Raw genomic sequence first — 24,333 nt, 5'->3', positions numbered from 1 at the left:
TTGCTGGCATCACCTTGAGATCAATTGGCTAGATTATTCTCCGACATGCATCATTAAGCTCATCAAGCACATATCATCACACCGTTAGAGCAATCGAAGCTTATGCACAATGAAGATCAGCGACCCTATACAGTTGGCACAGCGAACATTCCCAGACCTTCTTATACACGGTACAGTAGTCCGTCCATATTACACCTATCAGACCATCTATTACAATATAGTCTCTATCTATCTACTTTGGTAAAATCGAAAATTATTTCCCAGAAAAGCAAAACCGGAAATACCTTTGTCAGACAACCCAGATACGGTGTACCTGTACTAAACCACATCTGGACTCAGAACTCAAGATAACCTCCGACGCATGCATGCTGTAGCGTGCCAGATGGGATCTCATATACATAAGCCGATCTTGGCACGATATCACTAAGGTATAGTTATGTGGGTAGTGAGTGTAGAGGGATATAATAAATGGTTGGAGAATGGGTTCTCACTAGTCGTTCTTATCATGATATTCATCATCATCAAGCGCTGTAAAGCATCATCATGCTCTAGATAACTAACTACTTAGCGTTCTTGGGCCTGAGTGGAATTACTGCTGCTGCTCACCGCCAGTTCGCAGATGCCACATGGCTTTACCGACACATGCACGATAGTATGCGTTGAAGGTTGTTTCATGTAAGGAAACCTGGCTAGCTACAACCTTGATACCGATATAGTGGGTTGAAGGACAAGCTACGTGTACGTCTAAAAGTTGAAAGAACATCAAGCATGGTGGCATTAGATTCGAAAGATAAAGGTAACAGATACATGCAAATCAATTAATGCTGAAAGCGAGTGACACGGATTATGAACGAAGGGCATCCGAAATAGATGATTAGGCAAAAGAATGACATGAAATGTATGGGACATTCTCGGGATTAATAGATCCGCGGATGATTTGCTGCTGCATGGCTTTTACAAGATCAGGGCCAGAAGGGCGACCAGGCCTGTGACGATGGGGAAGAAGCCATGCGCCGGAGCCACCTGTGCGCCTGCGCCTGTGAACATGATGCTGTTTGTCGAAGGAGTAGGCGTAGAGGACGGTCCGGGCAGGTCGTAGCGGAAAGATGGCTCGGAAGCGACAGAGCCGCTGGGCTTGGGTGTGGGCACCCCGAGGCTGCTGGCGGCTGCGGCTCCACGGAAGGCTTCAGTGGGTGCAGGAACGTAGACAGGGATCATGTGGAATGTGGAGGCCTCTTGGATGGTGATAGTTGAGGCGATGCTGTCCAGGTTTCCGGGGAAGGGGGCAGTAGGGGCAGGGTCCATGGCGACGTTGGAGCTCATGGCCACGGGCTGCTGTGCTGCAGAGGATGCCGCGACGTCAGGTACATGCTCTGGCTCCGAGGGGTCGGAGTTGTACAGAGCTGATACACCAGTTGGATCGGCAATGGAAGCAGCGCCATTGTACATGGGGTTGGAGGGGGCGGCAGCTGGCGTGGACTCGGCAGGTGCGTTGTACATGGGAACGGACTCAATGCTGGGCCCGGTTGGCTGGGCTGGGGCATTGTAGAAGGGTGTGGACTCTGCAGCGCCTGCGGCGACTTCGGGTGCATTATAGGCGGGGGTAGATTGAGCGACAGCATCAGCGGCCCCTGTGAAAGGCTCGTTGAAGACAGGTGCCCCATGTCCTCCGTGTTCAGGGAGTCCAGTATTCCGACTCGGACCACCGCTCAATGTGCGGGTAACGGTGTGGACAATCTCGTGGACGACTGGTGAGGCGCAGCTTGAGCTTGTGTCAGCGTCCTTGGCCGAATCATCTTCGCCGGAGTGAGCAATGGGGTCGACTCCCACATCATGTGGTTTGCTGGAGTCATGTGAGTCATGCGAGTCGTGGGGTTCAGTTGGCTCATGATGAGTATCCACGTCAGTGTCCTTCACGTTGGCGGAGACAGAGTGGTCATCACTGTAAGCTTCATTGGTAGCCTGGCCGTATACATTGGTGACTGGGAGGATGGCGGAGTTCCCAGTGTCTATTCCAGATTCACCCTGAATGAGACTGTCGTCTGCGCGGTGATGGTGTCGGAGCGGCTCATCCACATGGGTTTTCTTAGAGTCCACATCAACGGAGTGATCATCCTTATCAGCTTCGTTATATTCAGACGAGAAAACATTCGTAATCGGGAGGGTCGCAGAGTTTCCTGTGTCAATTCCTGACTCGCCCTTGATCAAATCCCGGGGTAGATGTGGGTGTCCGTGGAAGCGTCCGTGCTCGGGACGATCAATTGCTGTATCTTTGATATCTGCATCCACGGAGTGGTCATCCTTGTGCGCTTCATTCTCCTGGGATGAGAACACATTGGTGATAGGAATGCTTGCAGAGTTGCCAGTATCAATTCCTGATTCTCCGTTGATCAGATCACGAGCATGGTGGTGGTCAGGGCGGCCATGGTGGACAGGCGCCCCCTTCACAGCTGTGTCCTTTATGTCGGCATCCACAGAGTGGTCATCCTTGCTAGCCTCATTGTACTCAGAACTAAATGCATTGGTGATTGGAATTGTAGCAGAGTTCCCGGTGTCAATGCCAGATTCTCCCTTGATCAAGTCGCGTGGGTGATGGTGGTGGGGATGGCCATGGACAGGTACTGGCACGGGCACTGGCTTTGGGTCTGGCTTCTCCTTTACCACAGTGTCCTTCGTGTCTGTGTCCACCGAGTGGTCATCCTTGCTAGCTTCGTTATACTGGGAACTAAATGCATTGGTAATCGGAAGAGTAGCGGAGTTGCCAGTATCGATACCAGATTCTCCCTTGATCAGATCTCGTGGGTGATGGGGGTGGGGATGAGGCTCAGGATGGTGGGCCTGCACGGGGACGGGCACCGGCTTGGGCTCTGGCTTCGGCTTCTCGACAAGCGTGTCTTTCACGTCAGCGTCCACCGAGTGGTCATCCTTACTGGCCTCATTCTCCTGGGATGCGTAAACATTGGTGATGGGAAGACTAGCCGAGTTGCCAGTGTCAATTCCCGACTCGCCCTTGATCAAATCCCGAGGCCAATGTCCGTGAGGGTGATGCACGGGCACGCGCACTGGAACCGGCTTGGGCTCCGGCTTGTACTTTACCGCAGTGTTTTTCGAGTCCACATCAACGGAGTGATCGTCCTTACTAGCTTCATTGACCTGAGATCCGAAGCTGTTGGTGATCGGAAGACTGGCAGAGTTACCCGTGTCAATACCGCTTTCGCCCTTGATGAGATCACGGGGCCAATGAGGGTGGGGATGTTGGTGCGAGGGTGTCTTGACAAGGGTATCCTTATCCTTGACATCTGCGGAGTGGTCATCCTCAGATACTTCATTGACTTCGTTGGACCCCAGGTTTGTAAAGGGTAGTGAAGCCGAGTTACCGGTGTCAATGCCCGACTCCCCCTTAATCAAATCACGTTCATGATGATGGTGAGGGCGGTGCTCAGGCCGTGTAACATCAGTATTCTTGACGTTCACATCTGCTGAATGGTTGTCCTTGTATGACTCATTGTCCGTGGAGCTGAAGGCGTTGGTAATCGGAATAATTGCTTCATTCCCGGTGTCAATCCCAGACTCTCCGGAGATCAGGTCGCGAGGCCAATGGGGATGGCGGTGCGGGTGGGCCTTTTTGGTGACATCGGTGTCCTTGACATTGACATCCGCGGAGTGATCGTCGTCATAAGATTCATTGTCTGTAGAACTGAAAGCATTTGTGATAGGGATAATAGCCTCATTGCCAGTATCGATCCCAGACTCGCCAGAGATAAGATCCCGTGGAACATGGGGGTGTGGGAATTTGGGCTGGTCTGGGTGGTCGGAGTGCCCGTGGTGCGCGTCATCGAACACGCTCTTCTTCTTGTCCACGTCCACAGAATGGTCATCCTTGCTAGCCTCGTTCACCTGGGAGCTGAACGCATTGGTGATTGGCAAAGACGCACTATTCCCGGTATCAATTCCAGACTCCCCATTGATCAGAGTGGGTTCTTCACGTTCCCCGCGAACATGGTGGTGCGGCCGGTAGTGCTTTTCAGGATGTCCAGGCTCAACGACGGCCGTGTCGTCTTTGTTGAAATCAACGGCGTGGTTATCCTCGGTTGCTTCGTTATAGTTAGACGAGAATCCATTCGTGATGGGCAGTGATGCAGAATTGCCGGTATCGATGCCAGACTCCCCATTGATCAAGGTTGGTTCTTCACGTTCACCACGGGGGTGGTGGTGCGGCCAATGGTGCTTTTCCGGATGCTCAGGCTCGACGACAGCCGTGTCATCCTTATTAACATCCACTGCATGGTTGTCCTTGCTCGCTTCGTTATAGGAGGACGAGAATTCATTGGTGATCGGCAGGGTAGCAGAATTTCCAGTATCAATGCCTGACTCCCCCTTGATCAGGTCGTCGCTGCCTCGCACCCAGTGGTGGTGCTCCGGGTGCTTCGCGTGCTCCGGGTGCTCCTTGTCCACCACAGTCTTATCCTTGTTGATATCAGCAGAGTGATCATCTGAATGAGCTTCATTTACGTTGGAAGAGAATCCGTTCGTAATGGGCAGTGATGCAGAGTTGCCGGTGTCGATACCTGATTCCCCGCTGATCAGGTCCTTGTCGTCTCGCACCCAGTGGTGACCGTGAGGGTGGTGGTGCTTGTCCTCGTCGACAACCGTCTTGTCTTTGTTGATCTTAGACGAGTGGTCGTCGCTGTGCGCCTCATTGACAGTAGACGAGAAACCGTTCGTCACCGGCAACGATGCAGAGTTGCTTGTATCAATTCCACTTTCGCCACTGATCAGGTCAGGCTCTGACCGACCGTGGTGGTGTGGGCGGCTGTGAGTCGCACCTTTCACAGCACCCAGGTTCTTGTCAACATGGACGGAATGGTCACCCTTGTGAGACTCGTTCACTGTGTTCGACTTGACATTGATGTGCGGGTCGTAGTAATGTTCGTTGTCATTTCCATTGCCTTTTTGGTTGATTTCCTCCCTACGCCAGTGGTGGCCGTGGTGAGCATGCTCATCCACGAACTTCTTCTTCGCATCAACATCAACCGAATGATCGTCGGAATGCTCCTCATTCGCAGTGGAGCTAAAGCCATTGGTAACCGGCAGCGATGCCCCTTGTCCACCATCCACACCACTTTCTCCCGAGATAAGTGTAGCCTTGGCCATGCTGGCGAGCATGGCAATGCTGATTCCGCTTTGAAGTACCTTCATGTTGTCGGAAGATTACAATCGTAAAAGTTATTTCGAAAGGATAGAATACAGGGACGAATAGATCTTTATCAACGAATGACTTCGGCCAAACGGGCCAAGGGAAGATCAGTTAGAAGGAACGTAACCAAAGACTGACCGAATAAAAGAAAGACCAGGCTCTGGCAGTTTGGATAACTCGTACAAACAGTATCACAGGACCTTGTTGCACCTTTTATTTTCGATCCCTTCGGCGGCCATTTCCTTTGGTATGCGGCCGTCTTACAACCACTACAACAAACAAAGCTCGCCGGACATTGTTTTGACCGGAGAATGCCTTGAGGAATGGTTCAGACCAGGTCCTGTGGCCGATGGGCAGAGCATCATCAGCTCCCGTCGTCGCAGGAGACACCATCCCATTGTGCCGTCAGCATTCCTGGGGAATGAATCGCGCGGAAAACAGGGGACTGGAATGCCTGAACCACGTAAAACATCAGATCGTCATCGCTTGCTTTGGGGATGTCTAATACTGCCCGGCTGATGAGGAACGTTAGTTTACTTTGATGGTCATTACGCCATCGACACCTGCAGACAGCTTAGGGAAAGGTGAATACTGTATGTAATGCCAGCCAGTTCGGCTGTCAGTTCGGACGCCGCGTCGCGTGGCTTACTCCTGCCCGCATGCCAGACTCTCCGCGGCAGCTAGCAAATTTTCCCCCTGCCTTCAATCGAAGGTTCATTTAACAGGACTGTGGCGTCTGATATGTTCTCAATTCGATGAGTCGACTACTGATATTAGAATTTATGCAGGTGTACGTTGATTCGTCGATCAATTAAAAAAGTTTTTTATTCAAATTTATTGGTGTTATAAATGAGATGTATCCCGTCATCGACATTCACCCCTCATCGCCCTCACTGAAGAGGACCCAACGAGAGACAAACTTCCTATCAAGGAATATTACTCTCCAGAGCCGATCAGTCCGTAGACCGAAGGCAACACGTCGCCGTAGAGAAGGCTGGACGACGGTCGTGGCAGGCTCTGTTAAAGCTTTTCGATGTATGTAGAAGAAAGAAAAAAAGAGGAGGAAAGATCGTCGCTGCCGCCCGCTTTTTGTAGTTCGTGTGCGTCACGTGAGCACTCCCGCTTAGCTTAGTGTCAATTCACTCAGGCAGCCAGGCACCCGCATCTACCACGTCAGGCACCAACTGCTTCCGCATCAATTGCTCCTCTCTCGATATAGGGAAAGGTCTATCATCAAAGCCCATCCATTCAACGCCATACCTGTAATCACAGCCTGAAGCGTGTGTCATGGCAATTTATGTACAAGTGCTCCCTGCCATTACACTCACATGTACACAGAAGCTCAACCCTCCACCCTTTGCTACCCTTGCCCAACCCTTGATTACATCCTTAGCCCATGACGCCTTGTTTGTACCGCAGTTCCAGTTCGCCCGAATCACGCATTGTGTGTCTGGAGCGATTGCTGAGAGAACCTTCAACTCCCTAGAGACAGATCTGGCTGCCACACTTCCCACCAGATTGACCACCAGCCACCCACCTACCCCCCAATCACCACCTGCTGGGTATCAGACTTCCACACGGCCCCTCCAACAGCAGCAGTAATTCCTAGCGCGATCGCAACCATGGTCCCAACTGTCACGACAGCAATCGTCGCCTTGACCGCCATGCGTTGCTTGCGGCTCAGTCTCTGCATCCATCCGCAGCGTCGCTTCTTCTGAGCCCAGAGCTTCGACTCACGGTGGTTCGCGCATTCCACTGGCTGTCGGTGAACCGTGGGCGGGTCTTCGGGATCAAGGGGGCTGTATCGTGTTGTTGTCGCTTTGGCGGCCTTTTTCAGTCGGTCGATAGTTAGTGATGGTGTGGCATGGCGATAGAATGGTGAGGATGGCTTTGCTCCATCTGCTGGATTGAATTCCCCTTGTTGTAGTTCGGGAGTTGATGCGATGGACGCGGCCTCAGGGACTGTGGGGAGAGGAGTTGATCCAGATGCAGTGCGTCTCTCTTTCTGTATCAGTGGATGATCTGTCGACTGGCTGAGTGGACTCGTCATATTCATGCTGCTTAGGTAAAATGCGGCTGTAGAGATGTAGTTACTCCTGACGCAAGTGATGCTAGATCCGTGGAAGGATATCAGTTAACGTAAACAAGAGGGTAAGTGTTGATAACATAGGTGAGAGGGGTTTTAGTGGTAATGATATGGTTGAGGGGTTGCGAAGGTTGCGCCCCCTGGCTCAACACCTTGATGTTGGAAGGGGTTGGCCGATGGTGGCTTCCTTGGGGGTTGTACATCCACAAAAATCAGGGGGATTGTCCCACCTACATATGTACACCACAGTCTGCCCCTCTAGATATGATTAGACGTCTTGGAGATTTCTTATCGACATGACATTTCTTGTATTGTGAAGTTTGGGTGCTGTTAGAGAGGTATGGTAGCACTTCCAATTGGTGTAGTTTGGCTGGATTGCTGGGGGAATGGGGGAATCTTAAGGCCTGGAACGTGGCCACGGATGCAGGTCATCGACTGATTCACTGCTTGTAGAAATGCATCCACTCTAAGCTATCAAAGTGGTCTGCTCAGATGGACTTGCTTGCTTGTAGACGTATGATTCATGAATGTCTCCTGAAAAGCTAGAGATAGAATTATTCTAAACCAGTGATTGAGTGTTCGTAGTAGCACAAAGTTGTAGTGGTGGGACAGTCATAATATGTAATTGCAGGTCATGCTAGGGAAGATATATATTTTTATATGGACTTGCATCATTCGATCACTTCAGGAAAACTTGCTGCTATACTACTAGAGAACCGTCAGACCAACATGAATCATAGCTCCCCCATACTAGTATTACAAAGAAGAGAGTTTCGCTCCACAGTTGAATCGTTCTATCTTAATTTTCGTGTTCAGCTACTCTTGGTGATGCAGCATAAATATCAAGACGCCTTCCAGCGGGACGTTCTGACATCACATATAATGCTCCTATTCCTTTTTGCAGTGAGTGTCTACTATTCACATTAGAGTTTATATTATTATTATGAACGGGCGATCTTCTTGTTTAAAACCAAATGTCCAATATTTGCGCGTTCTACGGATTTCCTTGTCCGATTTCGATATACCACATTAGAGGACTATGCCAAGCAAGAACTGCCCACCTTTCCATGGCCCAGGATAACATTTCCCAGAGAAGCTCTGATCCAAAATAGACCGCCCTTCAGTCGAATCCTTCTAATGTCGCACAAGCTCAGAAACACAGAATCCCATTGCCACCCGGATCTAGGCCCCGTTGCCCGGGTTATCGGCACATTCCTTGCCAGGCATGGAATGAATAACCAAGAATGGATGTCGGACAGGGATGAATGGTCAAGGTCATTTTGGAAATTAGGGGTCTCGTGTATTGGATCGGAGGTCCCGCGGATGACCCTGGATGCTTTCATCCCTTCGCCCCTGTCCTCCCTTTCTTGGCTATATTAGGCTCGCTCATTATGAGGTATTATGCCAAAGGCATTCCAGCTACTTCAGATATTGGATGCATACGGAGTGCTTTTAGGAGAGAGATTTCCGCTTCTGGTCTTGAGACCTTGATTTCAGACATTGTAGTTAGTCTCGCTAGTGGAGGTCAACGAACAATCAGTCTGATCACCTGGTTTCCAGACTTGGTAGGGATGATGTTCTTGATGAGTAGAAGGAATTGCGCACGCATGGATCTTTCAGTTGAGCCAACTTTGGGGCTAGATAAAAAGAGGTCGTGGTTTTACCATATTCATTAATTTATCTAGAGTCAGTCTCAACGTAGCGCTTCGTTGGATTTAACTGCTCCTACCAACTCTGTTCAACGATGGAAACATCCAAAAGGGGAACTTAGAGTTCAGTCGCAGTAGTTAGTTAAACCATTCACTGACTACGGAGTACTCCAGCATTTATTTCAGACTGAACAACTGAAGTTATGCTTGACATTATGCATGATATAGTAATCAGACTCTGTGCTTGCACTGTTTCACGTGATCACGCAAGATGCTATGCTATCTGCAAGCTCTGCTACGAAGAAAGCTGCTTTGTCATTCACGCATCGATCACGTCTTCCATGGAGCTACAGAATAGCTGCATTACATACTCAGCTTTGACTGTCATAATAGCACATGAATTTGGAATCATGTGCAAGTCACAATCAAGCCACATTCAGACTGATATGTGGCTATCTTTTCCTGAATGGGAAACCCACTTCACCCTACCCGATTGGGGAATACACCCTACAGCTCCAGCCTGCATGCATCGTTTTATACGTCGAATCAGTGACAGACAACACATTTATTCTATATCCGTATCTAGCCCAACGCCGACCTCTGGAAAGCACCAAATCATCAATCATTCAAGCAGAAGCACAATGTCCACCATCCACTCTCAAATCCGTACCCGTCATAAACCCGCTGCCGTCAGCAAGCATATATACTGTCGGTGCCTTGAAGTCTTCTGGGACACCAAGACGGCCTAGTAGCGCACCACGCATCCAGGTCTCCTCGACTTCGGGCTTCTCTTGAAGCAGGGCATCGGTCATTGCCGTGCGGATGTACTGGTTGCATAGTTAGATTCGCGTGTATTATTCCAGTGATCATGATACATACACCTGCGGATAGAGTGTTCACACGGATGCCGTACTGACCCCATTCCTGCGCCACCGAGCGGCACATTTGGTGCACGGCGGCCTTGGAGGAGTTGTATGCGGTGCAAGTCAATCCCTATCAACCACGTTAATTTAGATCAACACACCAATGGACCGAAAACGAACCCGATTGGCAATTTGGCCCGACATGGAAGCAATCATGACAATGCTGCCTGGGATGTTCTGCTCCTTGAAGATGCGGGCGCAGTGCTTCGCGGGAATAAATGTTCCGATCACGCTGGATAGTCAGTTGCTGTCGTACGTCTTGGAGCTTGGTATGGTCGCTCACTTCACATCCAACATCTTTTTCCACATATCAACTGGGTATTCCAAGGCAGGCACCATTTGTTGAATACCAGCACAGGTCACTGCTCCGCGAAGGGGCATACCCCGGCTCATTGCATCGGCGGCAACTTGCTTGAGGACCTGCTCCGTCGACTGCTCATCTGTAATGTCGCACTTGATGTATGTGGCTTTCAGGCCACGGGCCGCAGCCAACTTCTGCACGGAGGCCCATTCTTCTGCGCTAGGTTCGGGAAGAAGGTCAAGACAAACGACATCACCGCCAGCTTCGACGACGGCACCAGCAAGGACAATTCCAAGACCGCGGCCTCCACCTGTGATCACGATTGTGCGGTTACCGAGGGAGAAGAGGTCATTTGTACGGCCGACGACGGAGGGTTGGGCGGACTCTGAAACTGCGGGAGTGGTGTGGTCAATGGCCACCTCCGGGGTGGTGTTATCGATAGCAATTGAGGGAGACATGGTGAATCGATCTGATATTAAGGAACTGAAAACTTTGGAAATCTACTGGCAAGGGGAGGTACTACGGCTGTTCAAATAACGTGGACGAGCAGCTCATGAAAGCGCTTAACGACAACCCAACTAGGAAGATCCTGTCCGATCTGCTGTGCAGACACCTCATGCTTGATTCAACACTTCTCTTAGGATTACTCTTCGAACAGCTGCAGGCGTTGATCGCATAGGTAACGACAATGGGGCTTAATACTTCCCTTGTGGGAATTTCGCGATAGTCGGCCTTGGAACCATGGCGCCGGCGGGTTGCCGGAGTCCAGCCAAGGTGGGCCCGGCAGAGGCGCGTAATATTACCGCATCCGGCAACTGTATAGGCAAACGTACGATGCCCTATCCCGGTCCCCACCCGGTTCTCGTTTAGCGGGAAGGTCAAGTTTGGGGATACAAGTTGCCCATCTGCAGAGGGCTCTAAATTGAATAGTTGTGCCAGGCTTCGCCAACTTGAAGTTGCTGGGGTCGGGTTAGTATGGGTCCAGGCATGGCGTGGTTATATCAAAAGATATGTCCATCTAATTGCGAATATAGCCGTCTAGCCTCGCAAGGAACCGACAGAACTCTAATCAGCGGCTACCGTAGAAACTTCCCGGTCTGCGTGGTCCTCCACACCAACCCCGGTTTTGCCCTTCCGACCCCCGCAATCCGCAAAGCATGACGTCGGGCCGTCCATCGGCGGTTACATGCCCTATAAAAGTAGATGGAGCCCCTGAATGGCGCCAGCCCTAATCGCTATGCCTGTCTTCATACGTGTCTGAAGAGTACAGAAACATGACTATTCTTGTTGGAAAGCCCTTGTCATGGGCTATCACCACCACTGCAGGAAGTGGGTTCCTGCTGTGCGTCTCCTGCATCCCTTTCACATTGCATGAGTTGACCCTTGCTTAGATTCGGCTATGATCAGGGTGTCATGTCTGGTCTGTTGACCGGGACAGCCTTTACTCGAACCTTCCCGGAGATTGATACCACCGCAACGGGACACGGTAGTTCGTCATTGCAGGGGACGGTGTAAGTTATTCATAGGATGTGTACTGGGATGGTTTAGTTATAGCTGACGTGGTCAGCACTGCCATCTATGAGATCGGATGCTTCTTCGGGGCTATCATTGCCCTACTGATTGGTGAACGTATCGGTCGGCGGTGGTGCATCATAGCTGGCTGTATCATTCTTTCAATCGGAGCTGCATTGCAGTGCAGTGCGTATAGTATCCCTCACTTGATTGTGGGCCGGATTGTGGCTGGGGTTGGGAATGGCCTCAATACTAGTACTATCCGTACGTTGTGTTGGGATATGAGATAGATGGACGAGGCTAACGATGGTAGCGGTCTGGCATTCGGAACTGAGCAAGGCAGCGAGTCGTGGAAAAGGGGTGAGTGGAGACAATGAGTCGTTTCTGATACCGTTCTAACAGCTGTAGCTTGCGATTGAGCTATGTATCAACATTTTTGGCGTGATGACGGCATACTGGGTTGGTGAGTATGCCATCTACTACATATGCTGAGCCAGGGCTGACGGTTAAAGATTACGGAATGAGTTACGTGGTCAACGATGCGCAGTTCCGCTTTCCTATTGCCTTGCAGATTCTCTTTGCCGTAATCACCTTAGCAGGTATTATCGTGCTTCCCGAGTCCCCTCGCTGGGTATGCCCGTTCCTTCCTTGATGCGTAAGGAAGTATCACTAATGATAACGATGATAGCTTATTGCCCATGGCCGACACGATGAAGCACGACATGTCATCTGGGCCGTCCAGCCCAACGCCCGACTCATTGACGAGGACGACGCTGCAGTGACCGCAGACGTCACGGAAATAACCACCGCTATCGCTGAGGAGCGAGAGGCTACGCAAGAAGGGTCATTCAAGCTGGTCTTCACCAACGGCCACCAGAAGTTCTTCTACCGGACGCTGCTGGGAATGGGTGGGCAAATGATGCAGCAGCTGTCGGGTGTCAATCTGATTACATACGTGGGTACCTTGACTTTGAGAACAACGGAATCGGTGTCTGACTTGAGCAGTACAACACGGTTATATTCGAGGATTCAGTTGGCATGAGCCATAACCTGGCGTTGTTGATGGCTGGGTTCAACGGCGTGGCGTACTTTGCCTCGACATTTGTTCCTATCTGGGCTATTGATCGGTAAGTTCCATATGCATCATTGTATAGTCAGGTGGGTTGTTGACAATCTAGGCTGGGTCGTCGGAAATTGATGCTCTTTGCGGCGGCTGGGCAATGCGCATGCATGGCGATACTGGCGGGCACAGTATATGACGGTAGCCATGCATCTGGTATTGTCGCCACGGTAATGCTGTTTCTGTTCAACTTCTTCTTCGGTGTGGGATTGCTGGCCATTCCCTGGTTGTGTAAGTTGACCACCTTTTGGGCGGTTGTGGACCTAGCTAATGATAGTAGTGCCCGCCGAATATGCTCCGCTGTCTATCCGATCTCAAGCTGCGGCTCTCGCCACTGCTACGAACTGTACGTCCTACAATTTCCATGCGGAAATAACGAACGCTAATGATTGCAGGGATCTTTACTTTCCTGGTGGTGGAAATTACCCCAGTCAGCATCAAGAGCATCGGCTATCGCACGTATATCTATTTTGCTGGTAAGTCTATTCTCTCTCCGTTTAGCGATTAAAGCTGACATCACAGTGTTCAATTTCTTCTTCCTCCCCCTGATCTATTTCTTTTACCCGGAGACACGGAACCTTACCCTGGAACAAGTGGACCGGCTATTTACCGGGGAAAAGGTCCAGCTGCACTGGCACGCGTCGATGGGCGCCGTTGGGGATGCCAGCGAGCGAGTGGACGAGAAGACAGGCAAGGAGAGTGTTGAGCATGTAGAGTAGAGGTATATTGTGTATGAGTTAGATTTCCATGACCGATTGCAATGATTACTATCTTCAACAACATCCCTGAATGAATTCGACCGGCTAAATGCAATGTCTGGGGAAATCCCCGACTTTCCCCACATTCTCCCCGGCGGGTATCATTTCCCGATCAGGCAAATTTTCTCTCTTCTTCCCCCATCATTCCCCGCGATCCCACATCATCACCCATCAAACTTCCCTCTTCACAATTCCTCTATCGTACACAAATGACAGGGAATTATGGCTGAAGTATCACAACCTATCGAACTACAAACTATGCCTTGCGCCGATTCTCGTCATCTTCCGCGGAAACGGACCCGCACGGGGTGCGTGAATTGCAGCCGGCGCCGGCGAAAATGTAAGCAGCAAGCAAGCAATGGAGCTTGATAGCCACAATAACTAGTTACCTATCTAGTTAGATACCACTGCTCATTGCTGACTTACCCAGGCGACGAAGCAAAGCCAACGTGCACGGGTTGCAAACGGCGCGGCGACAAGTGCCAATGGCGCATGCTAGGGTCCTTCCGCGAGGCCAACATCAAGGTTCTGGAACCGGGGCATCCGTCCATGAATCAAACGGCCAGGGGGACTAGGAAACAGAGTAAATTCAAGGTTAGTTTTAGCTTCTTTGGAAATTGGGTGGGTGTTGTTGGCTTATGATGTTGCTTGGTAGATTCTGAATGTTGTTCCTTCTCCTTCCCGAGCTGCTGGAAAAGAACGGCAGCTGAGTCCGCCGGTTGATGAAGGGAGAGGGTCATCGCCTTCGGCACGATTGCTTCCAGGTAATGGTGAGGGTGAGGGTGAAGTGGTGCGGCCGGATGGTCTGGAGAATGTATCCGGAGCAGCACCGGATGCTCACCCGACGGTGCTTAGTCCTGGTTCTAATCAGGCTGTGTCGCCTCTTTCGCATCACAGTTTCCATGCTCAAGAGATTAATATTGGAAATGGTCAGTCACCTCATCAGGCGAGTGAGCTACCTCACCCATACCCTGATGAAGCGCCTCACCAGCCGTACATCCATTCTAGTCCTGAGTTTGTTGTTGATGAGCTCACTGCTCTGCGCAACCTCTCCAATAATGCGGGACACTTTCCTGGACCTGAAGTCTACCAGTCTATAACATCTCCATTGTTCGATCATAGCGTCTTTTCTGATCCGGCAAATTTGACAAATGATGTTTTCGTTCCGGGCTCGGCCTACGAAGCCCTTCATACCACGCTGCGTAATCGACAGCTGTGGACTGCTCGGACAGAAATCCCCAGTCGCGCAAGTACCCCGGCATCAGTGCTTGGATTTGACGCACCCACGCCGAACACCTCACGTCTACAGAGAAGCAGACGAGCTCAGTCCAGACCAGGACGGGACTTTGAACTGACACCCGAGCGCGAGAACATACTCTGGCAGAACTACCTGAACGAAATCTGTCTCTGGGTAAGTGATTCAGACACCCCGCCGGACAAATACTAATCCTGCAGCTGGACATGTTCGACAACCACCGACACTTCGCATCGACCTTCCCTCAGATGGCCAAGTCGGCGCCACATCTACGATATTCCATCCTTGCCCTGTCAGCACGGCAGATGGAGCGACAGCAGAACAAAAAGTCGCAATCAGAAAGTCTTCTCTTATACCAAGAGGCCATCCATCAACTTCTTCCGGAGCTAGAGCAGAAGACGACCCCTGTCATCGCGTCATGCGTCATTTTATGCGTCCTCGAGATGCTCAGCTGTATGTACCCCTCTCTTCCCCTCCGACGTCTCCACCCACTGACGGGTCTAGGCAACCCCAAAGAGTGGCGCCGACACCTTGACGGATGCGCCTACCTTATCCAAGCCGCGGAAATCAACGGCTTCTCGGGTAAAGAGGAGCAAGCGCTATTCTGGTGCTTCGCGCGAATGGGTTAGTTGCATCTAGTCTACCTACTTTATCCCTGTTCCTGGTGTCACCCCCCACACATCCTCTCAGATATTAGTAGACTAATGCACGACATACTGTTACAGACGTCTGCGGAGGTCTCATCTCCGAAGAAGAGACTATTATCCCGATCCACCACTGGATTCCGCGCGACATGACCCCCACGGAAGCATCCCAGCTCTTCCTCGCCTCAAACATGATTACCTTCGACACGTACGCCAATTACACTGTCTTCCTGTGTGCCCAGACATTAGGGGTGCTTTTCGGCGGTAGCAGCCAGTTACCAGCGTCCTGCGTGTCATGCAACTATCTCTCTAGTCCCAGGGAGGGCGAATCGTATGTGCAGCGGTGGCAGCGCCTTTTTGATGATGTGGAGCAGTGGTACGAGAACCGGCCGAGTCAGATGAAGCCGATTTTTGTCCTGACAGCGGGAGGGAAGACAATGGAGAGGGGCGATGGGGAAAGACCGTTTCCGACGGTGCTGTATGGGAACGGGGCTGCTAGTATGTTGCTTATCCAATTTCCTGAATGGGAAATTGGGGATGTATCCGTAGGCAGATGGCATGGATGTGTGTACTGACTTGTGGATTCCAGTTTCAGGAAACCAGCTCTACCATGCCTGTGCATTGCTTTTGCTGCAACGAAAACCAAAGACGGTATCCCTGCCACGGCGACCGGTGAGTCAAATTTTCTCTGTCTGTTTCATAGTGATGATTACATCCGATGGATCGGATAATTTCTTCCACTTGGGCATCTGTTTATCCTCGGATATACTTACTTACTAATACTGATACTAACAATGAGGTCTAGAAATCGGTGTTGTGGCACGCGCGGCAAATCTGCGCTATTTCCGCATCAAATACACATCAGTAAGTTGGCCCTTACTTTACGATATACTTGCTCTACGCAGTATGTCTTCAAAGTTTAGAAATAGAGTTAATGGATGGGGAATAGTGGCTGCTGGACCAATGCCCTGCAGCCGCTGTGGCTGGCTGGCAAAGTGATGTCGCATCACTCGGAACATACCGCCATTATTGAGACTTTGACGCAAATTGAGCGCGAGACGGGGTGGGCGACAGCCTGGCGAGTGGAAGACCTAAAGGAGTTTTGGGGAGATGAGGACGAGAATGTGGATGTGGATATGGATGGGGGGATGGATCTGGATTTGCGGAGTGAGAGGCCGAGAGGCAGCATCGGGAGTATTCCTTCGAGTCGGTCATGAGATGAGAGATTTCCACGATGTGGCATGAGCAGAGCAGAGTAGACGCAGCGCACAGTAGTGTAGCTCAATGCAGGCACGGGTCGGACGGGAGGAGTTTTTGGGGTTTGATGGATATCATTGGATTGATTGGGATGATCGAGATCGGGATCCACCAGGCCGGGAATGAGCGGGATGATGATCTTACCGAGACATGAATCGATGAATAGACATGAAATAGATAGTCTCTAGTTACACTGTAAATCTGAGCAGCAAAACGTCAAGAAGACATAATGTGATCTTCACCGTAAACCAACATTCTCGGATACTATCATCAACCTTCGTCAAAAGTTAAACAATAGACAGTCAAACCTAGACAGGAAGGACGATCCCCATAATCAAGGCAGGCAACCAAGGCAGTGGATCTCAGCTTGCAGGATTCAGCTTCAGCTCTTGCCCCATCTGTGCACTATTATAGGTCCAAACCACCGACTCCTCTCCAGCCGCAGCGGATCTCGCATCCTCCCAAGCACAGGTTCTGGTTCGCGCGTGCGTCCCGATCCGCTTCCACCATTCCATCCACCTAGCTAGCAAATCAATCTCCACCGTTCATTTCATTTCTCCATTTTCCAGGAAATAATCATTATCATACAAACCAAACACCCCCTTCTAAAATAATTCACAAAAAATCAACCCCAAAGAAAATAAATGAATAGAAAAAAAAATTACCAAGTAAAATCAAGATTCAGCCGCTACCCTTCTCAGCACAACCTCCAACCCTAGCACCTCCCTCCCCATTTCCCTCAACCCAGCCCCATTATCCTCTCGATCAAACCACAACCTCCAAACCTCCTCGTCATCCACTCCCGGAAACCTTACTGCCAACCACCCCTCCCATCCCTCCAGCGTCATTCGCGATTCGTCCTTCGTCCAGTCAAATGGCCCACACACCTGGCCCTCGCTCTCGGCCCGCCCACCCCAGCACACCTCGTGCGTGGTGACGTCCAGGAAGACCCAGCGTAATGTGGGCGGTGTCTCGCCTGTGATGGTTACCAGGCCGGCTGTGTTGTCGGGTGGGAATTGTGGGTGTGTGAAGAAGCCCCCATTGAAGGGGGTCATGGTGTTGGGGTTGGGGTTTTTGGTTATGTAGAGCTGTTTTGGTTAGATTCTTTTTCGGTTGTTTCAATGCAGGTACAGATTAATTCTGGGTAATGAAGTGGGTTTTCTAGGGTTGGAGCTAGAAAATGGGGGAGACAGGGATGGGTTATGTAGATGTGGTATGATGGTTGCAGGATGGGAAACATACTACTACCATCTCTAGGATGCGCATAATCCCGCAATAGGCATACCCAGGATGGAAGTAGATAGTGTAAAGAACGTAGAAGAGAAGGAGAGGAGACTTACTCGGTTCTCAGGACCCACATACACCATCGCATTATGAATCTGTTCGCGCTGTTCCGTCGTACCCTGATTCACCGAGCAGTTCACTAACAAATGACAGCGTTGTTTCCGACTAGATTCTTTCCGATTATCTTCGCTATCGCGCATGTTTTGACTCGCTTGGTTCAGACCGATCATGGTTGGGATCATGGTGGCCATCATGGCGATGCCGAGGACCATGTTGACTGACTGACTGACAAGTGAATTATGCTAGTGAGCGTGAGTAGGTGCCTAGCTAGCTAGCCAGGATGAACGACAAGGATCGGAGAGAAAATAATGCAAGCGAGATGGATAAGGACGGAAATAATCAGAAGGAAGAGGAGAAAAAAAAGTCAGATCGGCGCATTAAGTAGGGTGGATGGGGTGGAGTCGATGCAACTCGGTCGGAACTAATCGCTAGACTTGCAGATGGAGGAAGTTAATTTAGCTTTGCAAATGGGGTGATTTATAAAGTAGTTTAGGCGGAATCGAGGGCTTTAGTTGTGTCTGCTATTTACATGGATTCTTTTTCTTCTTCTTCTTCTTCTTCTTCTTCGGCCTATTCTTCTTCCTATTCTTCGTCTTCGTCTAGGTATTCGGAGTCCGAGTCTGAGTCGCTGTCCTCGACATACTTCTACTCGCACTTTTCCCTCGCGGATTCGTTTTGGAATTCTCATCCTCATCCTCGTCCTCTTCCTCACTTCTCTACCACCGTCAAGGAGAAAGACAAAGAACAAGAACAAGAACAAGAACAAGAACAAGAACAAGAACAAGAACAAGAACAAGAACAAGAACAAGAAGCAGTCAAATCCATTTACCAACCTCCTTCAATTCCAACCACTGAAGACACAATGGCCGACTCTTCCTCCCCAGGGTACGTCTCCCTCCTTCACCCTTCCCATTACCTCCCCCATCCCAATCTACCCTCATTCATCAACATCCCAGCATACCTACGTAGTAACATCCTCAATTCTCCAGCCCTACTTCCACTCCCACTACCAATCCCTCATCCACAACTACCCCAAAACCACCCTCCAAGCCCCCATCCCCTACTCCCCGAACTCCATCTGCTCCTGCAGCAGCATCTACACCCACCTCAATCCCCAAGCCTGCGTCTCCCACCTTAATCCCTACTAACACACCCCTCCCCACCAGCAACACCCCAGGCGGCAACCGCCGCAACAACCGCCCCGAAGAAGAAGCCACCAGTGCCGCCAGCGCCATCCTCCCCAACGAAGGCATGAAGGCCCCCGGCGTGACGGCTAACCAGGATGAGAAATCCAACCTAAAGATCAGCATTCACTTGAACTTGCGGGCTAAGGTGAAGTTGGATTTGGATGCGCAGTTGTATGGTGATATTGTTATTGGGTTGTTGTAACCTTGTTACTCTTGAAATGTATGTGGGATGAGGTGAGGGGGTGTGTGTATGTAAGGGTATTTTATGGATGAAAGTATGAATGAATGGAATGAATTGGGTATATGATTGGATTAAGATTCTTAACCTTAGTCTTCGTGTTGGGAGGTCGTAAAGAGATCGTATATGGCGGAAATGTCTTAATCTGATGGTGATAGTGATGTCAGATATTACTATCACTGAATAATTGTCGGTGGCAGTCGTAATGTCAAGTATTGATTTAAGCGCATTGAAATCAACTAGGGTGTCGCTAAAAGTAACAGGAACAATATACACAAGCAAGATACACACATTACCTGCTAAGTAACAGCATTAGTATATTCCCTCAACACCCCCCTCATAATATGCACCGGCGCTGGTCTCCCCGTAAACAGCTCATATTGCGCAATGCCCTGCTCCAACAACACCACCAGCCCATCAACCACGACCCAGCCCATACTCGACCGTTCATTCATAGCCATTCTCAGCTTCGTTTGTGGCATTCCATACGCGACCTATCCAGTTAGCACTTCTTCAAATATTCCGGGTATATCACACACATACATCAATAAAAACACCTCCAGTCGTACTCCGCAACCACTGCTTCGGTATCTCCATTGTAACAGGAGCCTTCAACTGTCCCCCGGCTGGCGCAGGCAAACACGCCACGATAATCGTCGGTTGACGGAACCCCGCCGGCCAGGAGTCATTGCCTGATCTTAAAACCTCGATCTGCAAACGGGTATCCTTCTTCTCAGCCCACCGAGTATAGTACTCGGCTAGTTTCTGCGCATTGGATGTAGTCCGATTATAGATGCACATCTGACGAACGCCGATCTGGTAGCATGCGTAGATAGCGGCGCGGGCCATACCACCTGCGCCTATTATCAATGCAGTTGTGCCATGTCGAATGGCATTAGCAGGGGAGAGATGCTTGTTAATGCAGTCGCGGATCCCGAGGTAATCTGTATTGTATCCTTTAAGAATTTTGGAAGAGGGATTGTTGGACCGCTGAATGACGACTGTGTTTACGGCGTGAATGTCCTGGGCATCTGGACTGACTTCATCCAGTAGGGTGAGGACGTCCGTTTTGTAGGGTAGTGTTACAGCCACTCCGCCGTGTTCAGTGCTGTTTAGGAGCTTGTGGATATTGGAGAATCGATCGCTGCATAATATGTCGTAAGTGTGTGGTAAGCCGCAGGCAGTGTAGGCTGCGTTGTGCATTGCTGGTGATAGACTGTTTTGGACTCTTTGGCCAAAAACGGTGAATGTTTGTTTTGTGAGTAGGTAGCATGAGCTAAGTGCTTGTTGGGCTGATGCGAGTGTGACTCCTATGTCACCTTCTGGTAAAGATGGGAGTATCACTGGTGACAGAATAGGATTTAAACATATAGATGCTCGGCCGAGTGGCCCAGTATGGTATGCGGTTATGGGGATGTCGGTTATCTCACCCAGCCGTTGTTGTAAATTCAAGTTGGTGAGATCGCCAGGGAAGTTGGGCTCAGAAGTAATGCGAAAAGCGTCAAATCCAAGCTCATCTGTCTTCTCCAGGAGAGAGCGAACTTCAGGAAAGATGCTCTGGTTTCCCGTCATAGATGTTGACTGATAGGTGGCAATGATCTTTGTGTGACCTTTGGCCAGCTTTAATCGGCTAAGGTCGGGGCTGTCGACAGGACACGCCACAACATCGGGCGCCAGGCGAAAAAGCATCTCTAAGAGCTCGCAGCTTCTAGAATTTGACTGCCGAGGTACCTCAATGGAGATTGGAACCCGGGTATGTTTCCGGATTGTCGCCATATGCTTGGCAATCCTTTCCATAAATCGACCATCATCAAAATCAGCTGCACCCCCGTCAATCACAAGATTAACCGCGTCAGTACCACTCTCCAGAAGTCCCAAGTCCGGATCACCTTCCAACCAGGTCAACGGCACCTGCAGCGCATATGTATGAGATGGTGAAAACGGGTCCGAGGAATAGAGCACATGAAAAGCGCGCCCGAAGACCTGATGTAAAAACCTCAGGAACACTCTCTCAGCCTCCTTGAGTTTGATATACGCTGGGAGTGGGCGACCAGCATAGTCAGTCACCTTCTCTTGTGTGTGATTGAAGAAGTCAAAGCTGGAGCATGACTGGAAAAACTCATTGCCTGCTTCAAAGATACGGTTGAACTTGTCAGGGCTGGTGGTCATGATGAACTGCTGAAGATCCACCCGGTCGCGTCTGACATACACCACAGGATGATTCTGTGCAAATTCCTTCAGAAGCACCTGCTGTTGGCGATTCGCTGACCATCCCACACCAGTGATGGTTATTACACATCCTGTAGAGCATCTCTCTAGCAACGAGCGAGTCAATTTTAGCTCCAGCTCCCGGTATCGCGCAGGACCGTTGTGCGCAATGTACTCCTGAGGAGATAGGTGCACCTCCTGGCGAAATACAGCATCAAAATCAATGAACCTGCGACGCAGCGCGACCGATGCAATGATGCCTAGGGTTTTCTTTCCGGCGCCGACGAATCCCACGAGTAGCAGGGTGGCGTCCGCACTGTACCGCCGGCAAGGGATAGATACAAGGCGGTCGCATGGTGTCAAAGGGGAGCTGAGACTAGACATTGAGCCTGCTATGATGGAAATGCTCAAATTCCAGCATCTCGAGTCATTGCTGGCTACTTCGGCTGTGGCAAAGTGAGCGGACGAACTGGACAGTCAAAGTGAGACCGCGTAAATTCCTTGCCGATCACATGATCTCGACTGAAACTCAACTGCATCACCAGAAGATGCATCTTGAAAAGGGAGAAATCTTCGGATAAATTCAGTAGCCGCTAATAACGGCATATGATATGCCTGAATCTAGGCCATCGAAGCGCCAGCGCATCGCTCGCGCCTGTGATCAGTGTCGGCGTCGCAAATCCAAATGCGACGGAGACCAGCCAGTCTGCGCCATCTGCCACTCGGCTGGCAGGACCTGCACGTATGAGAACATCAGTCGGCACCGGGGATTGCAGTCGGGATATGTTCGCAGCTTAGAGGTGACTTTGGGGCTTTTCCTCGAGCGATTCCCTCGCAATGAGGATGTCTTGCGACGCTTCCTGCGCGACCCTCAGTGCAAGGCGCAGCTACCGGCGAGTGAATTGGCAGAGCGTGGGCGACAGTCCAGGCTGGCCAGGTACGTGTATCGAGTGCTGAATCCAGACTCACAGGATGAGTCGAGTAGCGAGCTTGATGATGTTACAGAAACTGCATCACCAGGATGCGACATTGATGAAGGGGGAGGAGAGGAAAGAGAGGGCATTGCCCAGGAAAGAACCCCTGGCAGGCACGGGATATCTGAGGCTGTCTCAGTGGAATACCTCACAGAACCCATCCCGAGTAATGCCGATCAGCTGCTGCAGTTCTATTTTACACATATCCACAGCTGGCTTCCTATCGTCGAGCGTCGGGACGTCCTCCGCGTCCTGCACGCCCCTCCAGATACGTCATGGTCGGCTCGAGACGCTGCCTGTCGTCTAGTGTTATGGGCCATTGTCGCGTATTCATCAGCAATGCATGATACACTGGGTCGGGGCAGCCAAGTCGAGCCAACGCAAATTGCTCAATCTATCCGATTGCAAGTCCTGAGGGACATTGACCGGCTGCAGCTTGGCCATCTTCAATCTCTGTTGATCGTCACCCTCCTTTACCTGGGGGTGGGCCATCTGCGTCTGGCGTGGGTACTGGTTGGTGAAGCCACAAGGATGCTCGAGATGCTTCCGGAATCTGTCAGGTGCGCTCGCTACATACACATCCGGCATGGATGCATCTTGATCGACAATCTTACCTCGGCAATCCTGGAGAAAGCTCCCTGTGCCTCGCTTGATGATTTGCGACAGTGTGCCTTAGTGAGCGAGGATGATGTGGACGAATGGGAGCTGTGGTCTATGATGCGACCGGACCAGGCTTCGGGAGGCAGTGTAGTCACAAAAGGCCCCTTGCGAGCTCTAAGCAGTCTCAATCTTATCCACGAACTGATGCGATTTCTTACTCAGATACTCTACTATCCATCTGGGACCCTCCCTATCCAGGAGCTCATCGTTGAGCTACGGAACTTGCAAGACCTTGTGACGGCCAGGCGGCCTTATCGTGGTCTTGAGTTTGCAAGCCCTCCTCTTCTTACGCTACATCTAACCACAGCCTTCGTGGTATTTTCTCTCGCGCTGAAGCACAAGACGTTCGATCCGGCCATCAAGCCGTTGGCCTTGACTAGCTTGCGCTTTACTCTTGAGATACTAGATGCGTATACAGAAGTCACTGGGATGTCGGGCTCATCTCCGCTGCTTCGCTGCTTTTCCTTTCAGGCCTACCGGTGTCTACAGAGTGCTCCTAGCATGTTAGGGCCGGGAATGGAGCAGCTGAGCAGTCGACTGATCAATCATATGCAGAAGCTCAAGCGAAGTAGTGAGGGTGGCACTCCAAGTGAGGCGCTACGTTTTACATGGTTGCCCGTCGGGAATCATCTTGAGTGGCCTTACATGCCAGTGCCACGACACGATTCCCAGAGGCCTTTGGCGCCTGGAGGCACTCTCTACGGTGGATTTGATCTTGCCCATGGGAACACGGTGGTAACAGACCAAGTAATGGCCATGCCCGGCTTGCCCACTACTTCTGGTGTCATGGTTGCTGGAAATGAAAGACAGGCTCAGGAGCCTGAAGACTTTGATGCTCTCTTTGAGGAAATGGTGGCTTCAATTCCGCAAACCAGGTATGTCGGTATTCCGGCTCTTGTTAATTCGTACTAATCATTACAGAAACGAGCCCACATTTGCCGAGAACTTGGGGTTCTATGCAGGAAATCTAGATACAGACTTCCTTGCTCAGCTGCAACATGTCCCAGACAATGGCTGATG

The 24,333-nt window shown here is 50.7% G+C and overlaps 8 protein-coding genes across 8 annotated transcripts; 3 read left to right on the top strand and 5 right to left on the bottom strand.

Annotated features, from left to right (window-relative positions):
* Positions 1 to 813: 813 nt before the first annotated feature.
* On the bottom strand, positions 814 to 5,199 carry CweA (putative GPI anchored protein; the record flags this gene model as incomplete). Its single annotated transcript, XM_025685488.1, has 1 exon — positions 814 to 5,199. One exon carries the CDS (start codon positions 5,197 to 5,199, stop codon positions 955 to 957), a length of 4,245 nt encoding a protein of 1,414 aa, XP_025539214.1. The 3' UTR covers positions 814 to 954.
* Positions 5,200 to 6,586: 1,387 nt separating this feature from the next.
* Positions 6,587 to 7,319, bottom strand: BO79DRAFT_266572 (uncharacterized protein; the record flags this gene model as incomplete). The annotated part of the gene is made up of 2 exons (XM_025686981.1): positions 6,739 to 7,319; positions 6,587 to 6,647 (listed from the first exon to the last, which is right to left on the bottom strand). Exons 1-2 carry the CDS (start codon positions 7,251 to 7,253, stop codon positions 6,587 to 6,589), a joined length of 576 nt encoding a protein of 191 aa, XP_025539213.1. The 5' UTR covers positions 7,254 to 7,319.
* Positions 7,320 to 9,518: 2,199 nt separating this feature from the next.
* On the bottom strand, positions 9,519 to 10,823 carry BO79DRAFT_266568 (oxidoreductase, short chain dehydrogenase/reductase family). The gene is made up of 4 exons (XM_025686980.1): positions 10,139 to 10,823; positions 9,976 to 10,087; positions 9,812 to 9,925; positions 9,519 to 9,759 (listed from the first exon to the last, which is right to left on the bottom strand). Exons 1-4 carry the CDS (start codon positions 10,612 to 10,614, stop codon positions 9,559 to 9,561), a joined length of 903 nt encoding a protein of 300 aa, XP_025539212.1. The 5' UTR covers positions 10,615 to 10,823; the 3' UTR covers positions 9,519 to 9,558.
* A 607-nt stretch (positions 10,824 to 11,430) lies between these two features.
* BO79DRAFT_228917 (MFS transporter/fungal specific transcription factor domain-containing protein) lies at positions 11,431 to 16,856 on the top strand (the record flags this gene model as incomplete). The annotated part of the gene is made up of 21 exons (XM_025684003.1): positions 11,431 to 11,498; positions 11,548 to 11,667; positions 11,724 to 11,932; positions 12,027 to 12,028; positions 12,077 to 12,131; positions 12,181 to 12,299; positions 12,357 to 12,623; positions 12,674 to 12,795; positions 12,847 to 13,019; positions 13,069 to 13,134; positions 13,184 to 13,264; positions 13,977 to 14,140; positions 14,202 to 14,957; positions 15,002 to 15,254; positions 15,306 to 15,425; positions 15,527 to 15,821; positions 15,869 to 15,943; positions 16,035 to 16,117; positions 16,251 to 16,309; positions 16,420 to 16,655; positions 16,757 to 16,856. The coding sequence occupies 21 exons, from the start codon at positions 11,431 to 11,433 to the stop codon at positions 16,854 to 16,856; spliced, it is 3,423 nt and encodes a 1,140-aa protein (XP_025539211.1).
* A 520-nt stretch (positions 16,857 to 17,376) lies between these two features.
* BO79DRAFT_148819 (uncharacterized protein) lies at positions 17,377 to 18,237 on the bottom strand (the record flags this gene model as incomplete). The annotated part of the gene is made up of 2 exons (XM_025678560.1): positions 17,377 to 17,790; positions 18,043 to 18,237. 2 exons carry the CDS (start codon positions 18,235 to 18,237, stop codon positions 17,377 to 17,379), a joined length of 609 nt encoding a protein of 202 aa, XP_025539210.1.
* A 338-nt stretch (positions 18,238 to 18,575) lies between these two features.
* Positions 18,576 to 19,435, top strand: BO79DRAFT_287844 (uncharacterized protein; the record flags this gene model as incomplete). Its single annotated transcript, XM_025688631.1, has 2 exons — positions 18,576 to 18,931; positions 19,036 to 19,435. 2 exons carry the CDS (start codon positions 18,576 to 18,578, stop codon positions 19,433 to 19,435), a joined length of 756 nt encoding a protein of 251 aa, XP_025539209.1.
* A 237-nt stretch (positions 19,436 to 19,672) lies between these two features.
* On the bottom strand, positions 19,673 to 22,109 carry BO79DRAFT_266547 (putative pentafunctional AROM polypeptide). Its single transcript, XM_025686979.1, has 2 exons — positions 20,015 to 22,109; positions 19,673 to 19,965 (listed from the first exon to the last, which is right to left on the bottom strand). The coding sequence occupies exons 1-2, from the start codon at positions 22,061 to 22,063 to the stop codon at positions 19,771 to 19,773; spliced, it is 2,244 nt and encodes a 747-aa protein (XP_025539208.1). The 5' UTR covers positions 22,064 to 22,109; the 3' UTR covers positions 19,673 to 19,770.
* Positions 22,110 to 22,290: 181 nt separating this feature from the next.
* Positions 22,291 to 24,331, top strand: BO79DRAFT_148693 (C6 zinc finger domain protein; the record flags this gene model as incomplete). Its single annotated transcript, XM_025678555.1, has 2 exons — positions 22,291 to 24,188; positions 24,235 to 24,331. The coding sequence occupies 2 exons, from the start codon at positions 22,291 to 22,293 to the stop codon at positions 24,329 to 24,331; spliced, it is 1,995 nt and encodes a 664-aa protein (XP_025539207.1).
* Between the last annotated feature and the right edge of the window lie 2 nt (positions 24,332 to 24,333).

Source organism: Aspergillus costaricaensis (assembly GCF_003184835.1).
Source record: "Aspergillus costaricaensis CBS 115574 unplaced genomic scaffold BO79scaffold_17, whole genome shotgun sequence".
In the NCBI taxonomy this organism is placed as follows: Eukaryota; Fungi; Ascomycota; class Eurotiomycetes; order Eurotiales; family Aspergillaceae; genus Aspergillus; species Aspergillus costaricensis.
Note: the sequence above shows the minus strand (reverse complement) of the source record. Positions and strands in the feature narration are given on the sequence as shown.

Excerpts from the sequence above, each read along its gene's own strand:
- BO79DRAFT_266568 (XM_025686980.1), bottom strand. The coding sequence starts at position 10,614 with ATGTCTCCCTCAATTGCTATCGATAACACCACCCCGGAGGTGGCCATT. Across the intron at positions 10,088-10,138 it reads AAAAAGATGTTGGATGTGAA|CGTGATCGGAACATTTATTC; the intron begins GTGAGCGACCAT and ends CTGACTATCCAG. Across the intron at positions 9,760-9,811 it reads TGAACACTCTATCCGCAGGT|TACATCCGCACGGCAATGAC; the intron begins GTATGTATCATG and ends CTATGCAACCAG.
- BO79DRAFT_266547 (XM_025686979.1), bottom strand. The coding sequence starts at position 22,063 with ATGTCTAGTCTCAGCTCCCCTTTGACACCATGCGACCGCCTTGTATCT. Across the intron at positions 19,966-20,014 it reads CTGGAGGTGTTTTTATTGAT|GTCGCGTATGGAATGCCACA; the intron begins GTATGTGTGTGA and ends CTAACTGGATAG.